The sequence below is a fragment of the Cheilinus undulatus genome, linkage group 18, assembly GCF_018320785.1.
Source record: "Cheilinus undulatus linkage group 18, ASM1832078v1, whole genome shotgun sequence".
NCBI lineage: Eukaryota > Metazoa > Chordata > Actinopteri > Labriformes > Labridae > Cheilinus > Cheilinus undulatus.
The window spans coordinates 40,023,713-40,042,315 of record NC_054882.1 but is presented as its reverse complement, the minus strand read 5'-3'; the positions used below and the strand labels follow the sequence as shown (position 1 = coordinate 40,042,315).

General features: G+C 39.2%; 1 protein-coding gene across 1 annotated transcript in view; it reads left to right on the top strand.

Moving 5' to 3' along the window:
- kif6 (kinesin family member 6) overlaps positions 1 to 18,603 on the top strand; it is a 162,741-nt gene that overhangs the window by 10,263 nt on the left and 133,875 nt on the right. Inside the window, exons 5-6 of the mRNA XM_041812237.1 lie at positions 16,147 to 16,294; positions 16,375 to 16,484. Coding sequence (XP_041668171.1) covers positions 16,147 to 16,294; positions 16,375 to 16,484 — 258 coding nt within the window. The remainder of the gene's footprint in view (positions 1 to 16,146; positions 16,295 to 16,374; positions 16,485 to 18,603) is intronic.

The window sequence follows — 18,603 nt, the reverse complement described above, 5'->3', positions numbered from 1 at the left end:
TCTACAGTAAGTAAAACATTAAACAGGAATGGAGTTCATGGGAGGACACCACAGAGGAAGCCACTGCTTTCCAAACAAAACATTGCTGCATGTTTGAAGTTGGCAAAAAAGCACCTGGATGTTCCACAGCACTACTGGCAAAATATTCTGTGGACAGATGAACCCAAAATTGATTGTTTGGAAGGAACACACAACGCTATTGGTGAAGAAAACAACAACATCAAAACCTCATCCCAACTGTGAAATATGGTGAAGGGGCCATCATGGTTTGGAGCTGCTTTGCTGCCTCAGGGCCTGGACGGATTGCTGTCATTGACAGAAAAATGAATTCCCAAGTTTTACCTCAAAAGCGACTTGATTCAGTGTACAGTGGAAGTTTCTTGGGAACTATTCAAAATAAAAGCATTCGGTACAAGTGGACGGAGTTTCTCTAGAGAAATGCTAAACCTGGGTTTTACTTTGAAAAGCACATAGCAGAAAAGCATTCATATGGTGTTTCTTTCCTGTGACATATTCAACCAGTGTGGAGACAAAGCTTCACTAATAGTTGCTCTTTAGAGAACAGCTTTATCAAACAGGTGCATTTAAGCTTGTGGCCTTCCTCAGGGTTATCAAGAAACACATTGTAAACATATTCTATGTGCATATTTGGCACAACAATGTAAATATGTCTCTCCATTTATCATTTTCCTGTCTAATATGATCCACAGCCACACATGGTCTGTGGAAAAAATAGGCGAGACTGCGAATCTCTCAACTCTCCACGTCTGAGCTGGGCGTATCAGCCGCGTGAGATGCGGCGCAGATGCAGGCAGTCTGAAAACGCTGACTTGTTAACATGCAGTCAAACTGAAAATCCACGGGTGTCATGGTCCAGACGCACACGTTACGCTCCCAGTCTGAAACGGGCTTTAGAGGGAAACCCTGCCTTTACCTCGGGGAAGCCATGGACCCAAAAGTGGGTTGCTAAGCTGTTTTCAGAGGTTCGCGAATGCATGCCAGGAAAAAGAGATGCAGCAAAAGGTTCGATGTATAAAAGCCATAAGTAGGCATACTGAACATCATTTTATTCTGACTAAGTAAATTTGGAAATTCCTTGACATTGCCAGATTGCAATGCTGTCTTGTGAAAAATTTGAGTATAATCAAATTGGAATAATTTGCTTTTAAAAACATATCTTTTGCCCCAACTCTTATGTTCCATTTATGGTCCAAAGTCATACAGTAACATTATTATTATTAAAGTGGTTGAACTTTTGAAGAATTTAGGATGTGATTTCTCAGAAGGAGGTGTTGGTGGGTCATTATGCCTGGCCAGTTGGGAGCCAGTGCACAAGACATTAGTGGTTGAAATCAGGTGAAAATTTGGATCAAATGTCAGTCATTGCTTTAGTAGAGCACAGAAGTTAACAGAATAGAACAGTAATAATAAACTGTAGTTATTGTCAGCTAACGGTGCAAAGAATGTAATGCTGGAGCTGTGACAGTAACATAATATGACAAAAAGGCTGAATGAGAGTTCAGTCAGAGGGAAGGGAACAGTGACAGGTCAGGGGCCCTATAAGTCTCAAAGAGCTCGTGTAAGGAGGGTGTGGGGCAGGCGCTGGTAAAATCTAACCTGGATGCCTCAGGGTCCTTGAGGTGTATAGGTCATGGAGAACTGGCAGATTGCATCCAATAACCCAGATGACACGCTGCAGTCTGCTTTCTGCCTTTGGCAGTGGAGAACTAGATGGTGACAGCAGCATGGACTTTGCTGGTTGAATTTCTTCATCTGCAGTAGGAAGTAGACCTTTTACTTATTTAGGGTCCAATAAGGTGAGGGCTGCAGCATGGCTTTGTTTGTCCTGAAAAATCCCCACTGAACTCCACTTTGACATCCAGGACCTGCCAACTTGGCTGTCTGGGTGTTTGATAATCAGTCAGTCTTTATCATATAGCACAAGGTAGGTTGAATTTCAAAAAATGAAATTGGCCGCAACCATGTAACAAATTCTACAACAGATTTTGCATTGTTTGAGGTCTGATCTCTCAACAGCGGGGTGGTTTCATGTCATTTTCCCTTTTTTGTCAAGACATTTAGAGATGTTTTTTTGATGCATAAGCTTGTGCAAATAATCTAAAAGTATGCAGGACTCTGACAGGAGTGTGGATTGACTCCACAGTCAACCCCTGCCTCTCCAAATGAAAAGCAAGAAATGTTTACTGTATGTACTCAGTTTGTTTTAACAGAGCATGAACATCTTTTAATTGTTTCGTGGTACTGAGTAGGGGTGTTAGAAAATATTGATACACTGATATGTTGTGATATTTCGCGGTGCAATACTGTATCGATATTTTAAAATGCAGGCATCCACCCATCAGCCATTATTAGCAAACATGATGCATATTACATGCATACTCATTCTCGATTACAGCATACATTTTTCTGTCTAAACCTACCAATTCAGGCTCTTTGAGAGTGTATTTTTCCTGCCTGATAAGCAAAACAAAAGAGCAGTTTCAGTTTTTTCACCAGTCATTTATGCATTTAACCCAGTAATGGTTGGCATGACAGCCCCAAAAATATGTGGCTATAATATCTCAATCGCCCCCTTGTGGCTGTCAGCAGTATAGCTGGTAGCATGGACGAAATTTTGATTTCAGAGGTGGGGGGGACACAACTGGTTTGAGTACGGGGGGTATGGTCAATAGGCCTCATTTACATAAAATTATACCTAATTTTTGAGTAAAAATAAGCTATAATAAGCTATAGTAAGATATAAAAATAAGATTATCATCACTCTAACATTTGTCACAATGCTCAATCTCATGACTAACATATCTTTATTCTTTCAACCTCACCTGTGAGCCTCCAGTCTCTCCTCCTCTACCTCCTCCTGTATCTCCTCCTCTACCTCCTCCAGCCTCTCCTCCTCTACCTCCTCCAGCCTCTCTTGCTCTACCTCCTCCTGTATCTTCTTCTGCATTTCTATTATCTGTCACCTGACAAAAAAATATTGATGGATGACATATGAACAGTGGGACAATTTGGGATGCAACAATCATTGATTTTGATGGTATAGTCTGAAGAAAAAACCCAGTTTCTCAATTATTATGTCTAATTTATTCACAAACAATATGGATGTATAAAATCACATTTGTAATCCAAGGTTTTATTTTATTTTTCCCACAAACTTTCATTGTTAGTGTTTTTAAACAGTGGCTGCCTTTCAAAACACAAATAATACATGAAAAAAAAATCAAAAAGTGTATCTCTTTGGCTTTAAATATACGCTTTTGTAAAATCTCTGTGTTGTTGAGGCTCTACAGTAATAATAATAATAATAATAATAATAATAATATTTTGTCAGCTCTTTCAATAAAACTCAGACACTTTACAAGAATAAAACAATTACATAATATGAACATATAAATTGCAATACATACGTTTATCATAAAGTTAAATAATAGAATATTAAAAAAAATATAAGTAATACTATTACTACTACTACTACTAACAATAATAATAATAATAATAATAATAATAATAATAATAATAATAATAATAGGAGGGGAGAGAGTCTGAGTTTCTGATGATGAGGGAAAGGAGTTTGTGGTGTAATGTGTTCCTCTGAGTAACTTACACTTTGACTTCTAAAGAAGTCTCTTATATCCAGTTTTCTTTTTTCGACATCTTGCCACCTGGCTGCGCCTAATTACCAAACACACATACACACGCACGCACGCACACACACAGACACACATTCAGTGTTAATGTAAACGAAACCTCTGATATCAAAATCTGTCTAGCTGACGTGACCCAGGCAGAACAAATGCCCAACATGTTAACAACTTACAGTGGCAAATGAACGTGGACTCATGGCCAACTAGCTAAACACCGATGTGCTCATGTGCTATAGTCCAGGAGCTGTTTACAACCAGATGGAGTGACAGCGGGGATGGCCAATCACACGTTAGCAAGAAACGGCAAAGCCAATCGATGAGCTTGTAGGCCAGTGGGCGGTCTAAAGGGAAACAGGCTTCAGCTTGAGCGGCCGTTTTCCGCTTGGTCCTAGTGCTCAACCTGTCTCCATTTAATATAGCGTAACATTGTTTTTGGATGGTAAAAACTGCAGGGGACCAAAACTGCCTTTTTAAAAAGTGCAGGGGAAATGTCCCCCCCCCCCCCCCCAAAATTACGTCCCTGGCTGGTAGGAACTGATTTAAATGCTAAAGGTTAAAAATGAGGTACATTTAAAGGATGATAACAATTAAGCAATGATAGGTTGATTAAACATTTTGCAATTTGTTTTAGTTTATTTGCCCCCACAGACAGACTGTGGACCAGTAGGTGTAATCGGTCATCCCACATTTGGAAGGTTGTGGGTTTGAACTCTGTATAGCAGCCTCTGCCATCAGTGTGTGAATACGGAGCGAATCGTGTGAAGGGGTACGTATGGGTCGGTGTAAACTCACTTTGAGTTGTCATGAATAGAAAAGCACTATATAAGCTCAAGTCCATTTACCATTTGCTATTTTTGATGAGCCGGATGATTTAATAGTGGTTTGAATTAGCAGAGGGAGGGAAAGAAAGATTAGTAATTGGTGATTCACACTGACTTTCAATGAGAGAGAATATGGTGCACAGTGCTGCTTTGATGACCTTGTCTCATTAGCACATATTATCTTATATCCTTGAAGAGTTGTCTAATTTTTACCTGGGTTAAACATGACCCCTGTTCTTCTTCTTATCCTCTCTAGGGCTGTCAATATTTATGTACAGTCCCATTCGAATTCCATTCATTATTTTTTATAGATTTCAAATTATATTTGAATATTTATGCTCATTTTTTATTAATATGTATGTAAAACATTCAGTTGCTTTCATCGCAGTGTAGTTACTCATTTGTCCACTAGAGGACCCTCCAGTATTACATTACAGATTGCAATGAAAAAATATTGAGCTAAAAGCAAAAGTAGTCAGTGTTAATTTTTTTGTACCTTTTTAGTGCAGACAGCCACCTGCACCATTCAGAGTCCTTTAACAGGTATTTTGGTACTGATGTTCAACTTTAAAACAAAGAAACAGGTTATAAATTAAATTAATTATGTCAAACAAAAATTAATTAAATTGCGCCGCTTACGGCGGTGATGACATCATGTTCATAATGATCAAAACATTTTTAAAAAATGTTTGTACGCTTTTGTCCCTACATGTTTTCACCTAAAAACACGAGGCGATCCATGTTTCTGAATCAAGAGCAGAGCGTTTTGGAGAAAACCCTTTCCGCCCTGACAGAGGTGCCCGGGGGCGTGCCAGCTGGGACAGGGGAGGATACCTGGACCAGGTTACTGTCGGTGGTTTTACTCTTGTACATCAGGATGTAGCGAAGCCTCACTTGCCAAATCTCCACCAGCATGTGCACCACCTTGGCGATAAACATCCCAAACATCCCCAATGGCGGCCATTGCTGTGCCTCTGTGTTTTGGTGTGAAAACTAGAGATAGACCGATATGGTTTTTTCAGGGCCGATACCGATTATTAGTTGTCAAGGAGGCCGATAACTGATATTTGGAGCCGATATTCATTTGCAATAAAAATGAAAATATTGGCGTCAAAATTTTGAATAATACAAACTCCAACACCTAACTTTGTCAAAACTAGGCTGCCACATTACTATCAATTAATGTTACTATAGCTGAAAAGATAGTACAATAGCAATGGAAGAGACTATTCATTCCTGAACACCATGCAGTTCATGTAGGCTTAATGATGCAGTTTCAGTATGTCTTAAGTCTTGAACAGCAATATCATGCTCCTCTCTACAAGAAACTATCAAAGACAGCTTCAGGACACACTTCATGTAACAATATGTCCTTTTCTGCTGCTTGGGATCTCTCAATCAACACAGAAAAAAGTAAAGTAAAATAGCTTGGTAGTTAATCAGCCATTGTAGAGTTTCTCATGTGGCTTCCACACAAACACACACTATTCTCTACCATAACAGACATTCTCCCCATTGATACAGTCTGCTGAGCGTCAAGAGCCAGAGGAGGAGAAAGCAGACCGGTGGGCTAGCTGGTGGGCTAACGTCACACTAAAAGCTAATCAGCCTTTACCTGAACGTGCTTTCCTGCAATAAAAATGGACTGAACTGAGTTCATTAGGTTTTTACTCTCTCTCACTCACACACACACACACATACTTCTACTATCACGGACTATTTCCATATCGATACCATCAGCACCCTTGTTTCCAGTGATGAACAGACACGTCTGGAGGGACTGCGAACGAGCAGAGCTGCCGCTTATGTTTATATAACATTATCGGGCTCACCGTAATGTTACTAGTAGTTGTGAGTGTAGAGGACTGGGATGTTTATTACAATTTCAGGAGTGTCTGCTGGCTTAACTTGCCCTCGAAACATGTAACTACTCTCTGGAGCTTCTCTACTTGGCAAAACTTTTTCTGCTCTAGTCTCCGCCATGTGTGAGCACTGTGCATGCGCACAGCTTTCACTGCTGATTGGCTGTTACCCGTGCTGTGGCGCTGCATGTAACCAATCAGATGGTGCTGTGGGTGGGACAATACCGCAGCTCAGACTGTGCTGGAGAGAGAGTAGTGTCTCCAGACAGAGAGGCACAGCTGCATCAGAGCCAAAATAACCCAGTTTTAAATTGATCTCTTATTGACTGTCGGATTTAAAAAAAAGGCTGATGCCGATATGCATCAAAATGCTGAATATTATCAGTGCCGATAATCGGCCCGGTCGATAATCGGTCTAACCCTAGTGAAAACTGTATTGTTCATCATGTCATGTGTCATGTTACAAAACATTTGGTTCCTACACCTACATATGGGTGAAGTAGAGGCCAAAGAGAGAGGGGAGAGACTTGAGAACAATTATAAACAGCAAAAATATTTAAAAAACATGCTCAAATAGTAACTTTAGCTTTCAAATATGAATAACTTTTTAAATATTCAAATTATATTCAAACCTTGAAACTCATTCCAACAGTCTTAATGCTCACTCACATCAACAGAGCCCTCTGTCCTGCTCCTGGCTAAAGTTGCATAACATACCTGCAGTCTGGTCAACATAGGTAGATCGACGCTTTGATTGGGTGCTCAGCATGGGCCCGAAGTATCATCACCACCCTGAACAGACAAGCCTTGGGGGAAACCTTCTGGTCTGCTAAGGCTTTTTATTTTTTATTTAGCTATGAATAGAAAAAAAGCACATCAGACTAAATATGCTAGGTTTGTTTATGTGATGTTTTTTCAAATTGGATTATGGATCTCTGGAAAAATGGAATCAGTGTACAAAGACCTTACAGAGTAAAGAGCAAACATCCAAGAGAAGGGGGAATTAACTTGGAATTTCCTGTGATCAAACACTGGTAGTGTTCTGTTCTCCTGGCTTATTTTCAGCCCCGCCATCTCCTTCAATCATCCACCCCCAGTCATCTTAGTCACACTAGGGTCTGTTTGTGGAATGCCACACATGCTTATCGTTGTCTTTGCTGGTAGATGTCTCAGAAACAGAGCTGTGAGATGTCGGGACTGACTGACTCAAGGCTTGAATGTGTTTGACCTGAGTCACACAGGTTCACTGACTCCAGTATTAAGTTGCTCTGGCAGAACTCACAAAAAACCTGCTGACAAGTTCTCCCTTTGTTGTCACAGATGGTAAATATCAGGTTCAAAATTTCTGTCCCAACCAGGCTATGTCTTGTAGTAATAATAGGAGGGTTTTTTTTTTGCCTTTGATATGACCATAACACCTGCAGCCTCAAGGACACCAGTCATCCAATCTTTGACCAGTCTGTCCCTCCAATCAGACATTCTTTAGTCCTGTGTCAGTTTCTTTCCCTTCTATAGGTTGCTTGTATACACACCAAATATTCTGAATACCACAGAGATTTCACCCTTTAATTCCTTGTCACCTAAATAACTAAAAAACCAAGAATGAACGAGTTCAGAGACCCAAATATAAAGAGATTTTGAAGATAATTTTTATTTTGTCTCTGGTGTTTACTGTTGCTAGGTGATGGTCTATTTTCTTCCTCCCTCAGAAATGACTGCTGTGCCTGTTTCCGTTTACTGTATTCATGGAAATTCCAAGAAAACATGAAAATGATAGATTGGATTGAATCTTGCCCTCTAGATCTGGAAATTATAGCTCCACCTGCAAATATGAGTCCAATAAGTTTCTCCTTTAAACATTGTTGTTGACAATGTTGATGCCTCTTATTGATTTTGATTGGTCGGTGAGGGAGAAGTGCCATTGATGAACACAGTGGTCTTCCAAAGTCAACCTTTTTTTTTAACTGAGACAGCATTGAGTGATGGGAAGAGAAAGCTTAGTATTGCTTGTTTTTTGTGATTTGAATGGTTGGCATAGTCACAAAAAACCTATTGCCTGCAGTTTAGGCTTCTTGGTGGTACAGTGGTTAGCACTGTCACCTCACATAAAGGTTCCTGTAATCAATACCAGACAGATTGCTTGTTTCATGCCTGGGTTCTCTCTGAGTACTCTGATTCTCTCCCACAGTCCAAAAACATGCTTATAAGATTAATTGGTGACTCCTAATTGCCCGTAGGTGTGAGTGTGCTTTTTTTGTTCCTACATGCCAGCCCTGTGACTGACTGGTGACCAGTCCAGGGTGAACCCCACCTCTTGCCTAATGACTGTGAGAGGGACCTGGATGCAGCCGAGGACCTCGTCTTCATACCTGAAGTCAGACGAGCGCCACCATATCTCGTCTTCTAATACTAGAAGTTACTTGAACTGAACGTCTTCTTCGTTGTTTTTTCCACGTGTTGCCACCATATTAATAGAGACAAGTCTACCACATAAGGATATACAAGTAGACGAAAAATCTGTGACTTTTCAGACTAACAAGCACAGCATTTACATAACATTAGTTTTAATAAATCGATTTATGATATAAATTCACGTATCACTTTGCACAGACATAATATGCAACGGGAGATTGGCTGGCTGAACGCCATGTCGCCACCATGTTAAATTTAAAATAAGAAATATCCTTACATATATGAAACTGTATTATATATGAAATAATTTTATTTTCAATCATGGAGTACATCTTTTCATTTAACTGAGAAAATACAAGAAAGCGGATTCTGCTCTTATGTTTCACTGTCAGTTATTATTTTAAAATGGATAACTGATCATAAATAATTCATTAAAATCCATGTAATCTCATCGTTTGAGCTTTTTATTCTGAAAACTTGCACAATCCTTTTCTTCTGTATTGAATGATGTAGTGACTTGCCTCTGGCAACATGGCGGCGGCGGCGGCGGCATCCGGCCAACCGGCCAATCTCCCGTCGCATATTATGTCTGTACTCAGTGATAATGTGAATGTGGATCATAAATTGATTCATTAAAATGAATGTAACGTTATTGCTGTGCTTGTTAACCCGAAAACTCTCGCATATTTTTCATTTACTTCTATTTCCTTATGTGGCAGACCTGCCTCTATTAATATTGCGGCGACACATGAAGAACACAACAAAGAAGATGTTCAGTTTAAGTGATTTTTGATATTAGAAGACTATATATAGCATTGATGTGTTGTCAGGTCCACAAGGTGGAAGTTGCATTATATTTACTGTGCTGTTCCAAAATTATAAAACGTCAGAGCCATGGCAAAATGTTGAAGTCCTGTTGCAAGAGCCCTTGGGGCAGCAGTTGCTCAGTCTGAAGGATGTGGTTGGTATACATCACATGGACATCAGTTTGGCTGCTGAAGAGGTTGTGGTTCACTTCCCAAACATTGCAATAGCACCCTTGATATGTTTGTGTTTTCCTTGCCAATATTTATTTAGCATTTTCAACAGCATTGTAAGAAAAACTAAATTTCCCCTTGAGGATTAGTGGGAGCAACAGTAAGTCTTCAACATTGCTTCCAATAATACCAAACTTATAATATTGTACCTTTTAAGCAAAACGTCAGAGGTAAGGCCACTCATCCTTGCTACAGCAAGTATTCATGTTGACACTTTTGCAGTAATTAAGTAGACTAAGCTATGAGACCCAGTTGCTGTGCCAATAACATGCCAGCCACAGACCCAGCTGCAGAAGCATGCTTGGTCAAAGATATCACGGTCGAGGCATTCATTCACGTTTTACCAGAAGTGATGCTCTGCTGTTAGACATAGTTTTGTGGACCTGCTCGCCTACCCTCTGATCCAGCAATAACTTTCAGGTGGTTATTTTGGTTGGTGCCCATTCTTATTTGGAGCATTTCATCCTTCGCCAAAAGCCTTAACTGGTTTACTTGCGCACTAGCCATGGTTTTTTCTGTGGTGCAACTGAAACCAATAATTTCAACCACAACACAGTAGTTTAAAAAAATAGTGTTAACAGCTCCAGGAGAGGAAGAGTCATGAGTAATGACTGGCAAGGCAAACCCTCTATCTGGGTTGTAATCCCATTTCACAAGTCCTAAAGCCTGCAGACAAAGTTCAGTGAAGAATGGGCTTCTGTTCAGTTTTATAATAAACCAAAACCACCCCAAAATTTGGACATACTGCTCTTAATAAAAAAGAACAGAAATAACAAGGATCTCCTAGTTGATAAGGCGCCAATCTCCAGGAAAGTTGAGGTGTAAACAGGAACAAGCACTGAGAAACTCTGAAGCCTTAGTGCCAGGGCCCAAGCCACATCATTAGCACTGACATTTAACAAAACACAGTATGTCTCGAACGTCGTTGATGTCCATCACTGATGACTCATGCTGGATTTAACGGCTGTCAAAGGCCATCCAAGTCACACTAACCAACTGGCATTTTCTTAAGTGGACGCTGTGTTTTATATAAACTGACATACAGTTATTTTCCCTTCGCCCTCTCATGCAGGGTGTGGAATAGTACAGCCCACACGGAGGGAAACCCACACACTGCCCAAATACTGGTTTAGCATTTCCTTTAAAATAAGTGAGAGGTTTAAGTTCATTTATAATTCATCTTGAAAAACATATACCATCAAGATATCGTTTTTCTTTGAATTGGCAAGTCAGAGAGGAAAGCGTTTATTCTCACCTTTGATGCATGCTTGTATGTCAAAACTCCTGTGCCATTTTACAGTTTTATTCTGGTTTATTTCCAAGGATAAAGAACAGCAGTATTTGCATGCAGATGTATTCTATGTCATACACAGGGGTGATAGTATTCCGGCACCGTGCTGGATTTCCAGCATGGCGGCATTTGACTGCTGTGAAAAAAAAAACTACTTTTGTGAGCTTGTTTATGCGGGACAGCCTGATGTCAAGTCCTGAGTTAATAAAGATAACCAACACTGCCCATCAACCACACTAGGCCTACTAGCAAATCAGAAGTAGAGCGGGGGTCACACTAGGTTTACTAGCCAATCAGAAGTACAGCGGAGGTGGGTCTTGCGGAAGACAAAGCTTAGGTTGATTTCCTGCTCTATCGTTCAGTGAATCTACTGCTGATGAATCCCTACCGGTGTTGCCAACTAAGTGACTTTGTCGCTATATTTAGCAAGTTTTTAGACCCCTCTAGCGACTCTTTTCAAAAAAGCGACTAGCAACAAATCTAGCGACTTTTTCTGGTGTTACTGGAGACTTTTGGAGACTCTGACGTGAAAGCATACATTGTTGTTGCTCCGTGGGTGCTGCCGTGCGGCCCCTCCCCATCCAACAGCACTCATAGGCAGCCCAATTCTCGCGCAGCATCCTCCTCAGCTGCAGTGATAGCAGAAGATGCTCACGCCTCCATGTGCAGACTGCAAATTAACCGCGCTGTGAAGGCCCCATGACTGTTTTTGCTATTGTCTCTTTTTAGTCAGTTTAAAATTGTTAATGAAGACTTTATCTATAAATATATATATATAAACATAAGTGGTATGGTCAAAAATATTAATGTTTCACTGGGATTTGGTGTAGGCTTTTAAGTGGACCACAAGGTTTTAAACTAAACCAAACATAAGAAAACTTTCTAAGAAAAGTAGAGCAGTAAATAGAATAACAGAATAATTTAACTAAAAATAGAAATTAAAGTAACTCTGCCAGAGTATCTGTAGAGTCATTTTTACCTGTCCCAAGCCAAGATAAAGGAGGAGGGTTGGAATTGTGACGTTATAAAAACAAGAATCAACAGAAGCACGTTCATTTGTAGTTCTACACATATTAAAGTTCTTTTAACTCACTTTTTTGTCTCTCTCATGACGTTTTTCCTCTCTCCTGCAGCGTCCATTACAATTAAATGCATATTGCTGATTATGCAAATTAGGCGGTTACGTCATTTAGCGACCATTAACTTTTACTATATTGCAATCAGATCCAGTACTTTTGTCGCTATTGGCCTTCCTATGTACACGTCCCCCACCCGGGCAAAAGTTCAGGCTTAGGATTTTTTTTCACTATCATCCATGCATACATAGATAGGGCTGGGCAATTCTGCTAAAAATCGTCTCAATATTTTTAGCTGAATGGTGATAGACAAGATAAATATCAATATTTTTTTCATTAAAGAAATTGTGTGGGTGCCAAAGTTAGAAACTTTAAAATCATTTTTGTAAAATTCAAACCTTAGTAAAACTGGTGTGATACCATAGCAAGAAAAATACAAGACCTAGATGCCCACTTGGTGTAGCTGCCATTTTATGCTGTGTTGATTAAACAGCGAATGATCTTGTGCTCCCATGTGTTTGTCTTAAAAATTGTGCCTGTCTTAAGGACACAGAAAAAAAATTGTGCTTTAAACTACCTTAAACCTCTGACATGCTGTGGTGTTAAGAACTTGATATTGATGCAGTTTCTAATTATGTTTTGAATGGGACAGAGAGTAGAAGCTTTTCTCTGAGCACACTGGCTCCAAAACATGTTCTACTGTAACACAACATACACAGGCACCCACACATGCTCTCATGCAACAAAGTGTTAGATTTATAATAAATCTTATGCTTAACTCTCTCACATATGAGTGCCACTGACAATGTAACCAACAGATGTTAATACAAACTGTGCAGTGTCCAATATGCGCACATTAATGAATACAACCAACGGTTCTAACAGAAAAAATAACTGAATGTTTACAGATGACCTTTACTTGATGTTATGCTCACAGAAGATGAGTCAACATAAATTCTCTTGGATTCTAGTGTGTAATATTTTTCTGCATTCTGTGATCTCAGTGAAGGGAGAAAACTTTAAAGAGCTGACTGGATTTCAGTCTATTAAACGATAAAAACTACAACCTGCTGTGAAAATAAGGTGCCAGTCAACATTCATGCTAAATTCTTAAAAGAAATGCAAGATGATGCTTTGATTGGTTTGATTTATGTGACCGGATCACACCCAGGTAAACTTGGAGTGTAACAGTATGGAAATTTTTTGATTCAGTACATACTTCGGTTTTGAAGTCACGGTTTGATACGTTTTTGGTACCGTAATTAAAGCGAATAAATAACAGTATTTAATTTTTAAAAAAATTTAATTATATTAAAATAAATAGACTAAATAAATTCCATTTACATTATTAATAATGCTGCAACCTCCTTCCAAAAGGTATTCAATGAATAAAAATATTAATAAATTCATTTTTAATTAATAGGATATTTTAATTGATATATTGACATATTTATACCCATCAGTGTTAATTTTGTCAACTAAAAGCATGACTAAAAATGTTCATCAACAGCCTTTTTTTCCATGACAAAAACTAGACTAAGACTATCAAAATAGATCTGTGATGACTAAAACTGACTAAAATGTAATTTAGTTTTTGTCAAGACATTCAAAATTCATGTTATTTCTCCCCTGCAGGTGAATCTGTCAAAATATAATACATCTATAGCCATTTTGCCTCTGAGCTGTAGGAAGCAGGGACCCCAGGTTTGGCTGATTGCAGAGAACACACTACCATGACTTAGTATGAGATTTAGGCAAGAAAATAAATGCTTGAAATAAAAGTAAAGACTAAAATATGAAGACTTTTTATGGACTAAAACTAGCCTAAAATGTTTGAGTTTTCATCGACTAAAACTACTCTAAAACTGAAAAAGAATAGAAATGACTAAAATGTGACTAAAACTAAAAGACATTTCATCTTAAAACTAAGACTGAGACTAAAATTAAAAACAGCTGCCAAATTTATCAATGATACCCATTCTTTAAACACTAAAATTTCCCAGCCAACCTGAACACATTATCATACAACCATAAGTTAGGATGTTAAGTATGCTAATTAGCATCAGTCCTGCTGATTTCAACACAGACTTCAGCGCTGGATTACCTTTTTAACCAATGGGACCTGCTACAAAGTTTGGGAGGACTTTTTAACAGCCCGTCTTGGCGGATAAAGAGGTTAGAACTGTGTGAAATCTGAGGATAACTTTACCTGTGACGCAGCTACAGACATGATGGAGTCCCCTCTCCCCCTCCTCCGAGGCTGACGGTTGAAGGTACCGCATTTAGAATTAGTTTTGATTCACAAAACCAGAGCACCATTGTTAGAATAAAAAGATCTTAAATCATGGGAAGCTCATAACCGGCTAATGAGACTTTTTGTTGTTCCTCCTCATTACAGAGACGTTCTTGGTTTAGTGGTGCCTTCTCAAATGCTTTGATTGGTCCGCTGGATGATGTGCTATAAGCGACACACCTGCTGAATAATGTCAGCGCTACTGTTGTTGTCTTTTTCTTTGTCTGTTGTATTTGACTGGGAAACAAAGTGTTCAGAAACAGGACACTTTTATCTCTGAATATTCAGGCTGTTGCTGTTGTTTGCTGTGGTTGTGTGGTTGCTAGGACAGTGTGACAGTGAGTTGTTCTTTGGTTTTTCCATCTGTGTATGAGCTTCGCTCCACATGTATCCATTTGGTACACGTACCGAGAGGCCCATACGGAGCCATACAATATTAAAATATATACCTTTACACCCCTACTACTTAATCCACCCTCTTTGTGCTTTGCACTTGGGTTCGTGATTATGAGCCTTCAAGATGGCATAATGGAGGCGTACATACCCCTAAATGCCGTGTACTTGATTTTCACTGTTATAAAAAGGCCCCTTGTGTTTCATCAAATCTTTTATATTATATAATAAATTGATAAGTCCCAATTTAGACTTAATTTTTTAAATGTTTTATCTTATGTAAGCATATTACATTTGATCATCATTAAGTGTCTTTTTCTTTTTAGAAATATTGTCTCATCCTGTTTTTGTTTGAAAACATAGTAATGTATCCAAAAACTCAGTTTCCCTGCCCCACATGTATCATCATACTTGCCAGGTGGTTACCATGGTTTCTGAAAACATGCAGAGGGGGACAATGGTGCCAAAACAAATTTTACCTATCCCTGCCTGGTTGTGTGGGTTTGGTCCTTTTCCATCACTCATACTGAGACATTTCTCTCAGGCACATGTCTGTCACCATGGCAGCTCTCCACTCACTGCCATCTTTTCTTGTTGATTAAAAGTGTCACATTCAATTGACTCAGTTTTTTGTGGCTGGGACAAACTTCAAGTCCCGTTAACTCTTTCAAAATAAAATATTGACCTCATTAAAGCCTGTAGTGAAATGATCAGTGTGGTTGTATGTAAACCAAACAGTTTTCCTTTCCAGTGTCGTCAATTATCTGAAGGCTTATTTTGTTGTCTGCTTGCATGAATTTAGCTTACTTTAAAAAGCGCACAGCAGTCATCATAAACTGTTATTATAAATGCTGTCATCTTTCCTTATGATCTCATGGAGTTACTGTAACACCATCTTCCATGGTCTGTGTGCTGTAGTTCAACTTCTGCACATGTGAACACACACTTTCCCAACAAAAGTCAACTGTTAAACAGATTTAATCCACAAAATCAAGTTCAGTTAATCTGTTTTATGGAAAAAATGTTAGGGCTATCAGCACAAAGCTGAAAATGTACATGTCCAGAGACTAAAGTTCCAAAATTTTATTGGACATCGGGCTTTTATGCTGATGGATCCGATTTCTGGCCTCAAAATAGCAGGCATTAAAGTTCCACTAGAGAATAAACCATCACCCTTTTACCAAACAACTTCTCAAATTGTCCTTAACTGATTTAGGATATACTGTACATGAACACTGCCAGTGTCTGACTACTTCTCTTCTATACACTGTAGAAATGTGCCTTTTGTGTCTACAGTGTACTGGCTGGCTATAATGGAACAATATTTGCCTATGGACAAACAGGAAGTGGAAAGACATTCACCATTACAGGAGGAGCAGAGCACTACAAAGATCGTGGAATCATTCCTCGCACCCTCTCCTACCTTTTTGAATGCTTCGGTCAGGTCAGTTCAGCTGATTGTTTGATTATATGTACAGAATTTAAAGCAGTTAGTCCCATTAATGTGCTTATTTTTCTCCTCAGGACAGCAGTATGATTTATACAACACACATCTCCTACCTGGAGATCTACAATGAGATGGGATACGACCTTCTGGATTCCCGACACGAAGCATCTCGACTAGAAGATTTACCGTTAGTTTTTAAAAAAAATGCTTTGGTTATGCTTTTTTTCTACATTAAAGACCCCGTAAAGTAAAAAACAGATTTATATTTAGGTTTCGTTGTATGACAGGTCACTGTGTTATGAACCTCTAGATCAAATTTCAGTCAAATAAATCATCTCTAAGTTTATTGAAGTAAGCCTTAAAATCATGAAAAATGGACTTGTGACATCACAAGCCCACATACTTGCCCCACCCAGATTAAACCCAGCCAGGAAAGAGGTTGAAAACTTTCTCACAGTCTAAATCCAATACAGTTACATGTAGATCTCAGTGTTTTCACATGTTTACAGTAAACATATCTAGTGTGCTAACAACAAAAACTTTGGATTTCTTTTCACCATAAGATTATAGCTTATCTTTTTTTCTGTAACAGTTGTCACTGTCAGAAGTCGTGGTTTAATGCCACTGCACCTCATGATCATTACTTGTAAATGTAATATCTCATGACTGCTTTGGGGGATTTTATTTCAAACTTAGTTTAGATGCCCAGTCTAAATCAAGGATTTTTTTTTGTTTTTACCATGGGTGAGTACATGATGAAGTTAAAAGGGTTTTTGTTTTCATAAAATCCTGTGGTTTTCCACTTCCAAACTTAACTTTTCCTTGTCCATGGTGTTGTTGCCTCTGTGACTCTCTGTTTCTTGTGCCACAGGATCAGATGTGATGTTGATATATTTTCAGTCAGGATTGCATGTGTTGTGTTATATTCAGAATTGATCGGGTGCTCTGTGCATTCTTGTTCCTGCTTTTTGTGGTTTGATGCATTTTGGCAGCATATGGAGTTATATTTGTGCCTCAATTTTGAGCGAGCAATGAGAAACTTTGGGCACAATAACAACAACAGTTGGCAAGGTTGCAGAGGCATACAGTCGGCTGAGGGTGGTTCAAGCTTCAGTCTGTTGTGGTAGTCCAGGAGGAGGTGTGCGTCTCGTAAGCTGAGCTGTTAGCATTAGCAATGCTAGCTGTTGATGTCACTAAGGTTTAAATTGTTGTCTGTTATACTGATGATGCTGTTTATAGAGCCTCAGCCCGTCCCATTTGACCTTAAGCAAAGTTTGGAGACTCACTATGGAATGTACTGTCCCAGGTAAGAGGGAACCTGACCTGGCGTGTATGCCTAGTGTGTAGTAATGAAGCCTACTCCAGGAACAGCTCTTATGTCTGAGGTCACATTGTACACACACGTTTACGTAGAGTTAAAATAAGTAGTACAACAGGCAACAACTGGCTGGGGACAGGAAGTGACATACTAACCCTTGTTGGGTTTTTCCTTAGTTTGTGGGGTGTTATTTTTAATTTTATCCCCTCCCCCTTTCCCTGACCTCAACCTTTAGGGCATTGATCAGGAGGAAAAGAAGATGTTGTGGTTTTAAGAGTATCTTTTGGCTTTAAATGTCTGCACCTGTTAAATCGACCCCAAAAACAATTGATACTGAAATAGTTTTACAGTGACTTAATATTTGAGCTGTTTTTACAAAAATTCACTTGTCAGCCGTTATTAGTTCATATGTAAAAAATAGGTTAGGACTGGCAGAAATGTTGCGATAACGGACAGAATAAGTGGTGAAAAGGGTTAAGAGAGTGTTAATGGGTGATAAGTGTCAACAATGGTTGTGGAGCGGCACAAAGTGACAAAAATTGGCAGGAAAGTGGTGAAAAGAGGTTAAAATGTGTGTGGGGGGGGGTTAAAGAGTAAAAAAAGGGAAACTATCAAAAAAGGCTTGAGTGGCATAAAGGGGATAAAACGCACAGGAAAAGTGGTTTAAAAGGGATTAAAGAATGGGGGGGGGGAAGGATTAAAGAGGCAAAAAGGGACAAAGTATCAAAAAGGGGTTAAAGTGGCAAAAATAGAGCAAAAATAGCCTGGAAAAGTAGTGACAAAGGGTCAAAGAGTGGTCAATGGGCAAAAGTGGCAAAAATGATCAAAAGTGAGTTAAGAGTGCCAAAATGTTGCAGAAATGGCTGAATGAAGTAGGGAAATTGGGTTAAATTGTGTCAAAAATTAGTTAATATTGGTGCTAACTCACAATTAGGGAGGACCCCTTCTCTGGGATTTTCAGGGGCCCAGCCAATTCTGTGGGCAGGCC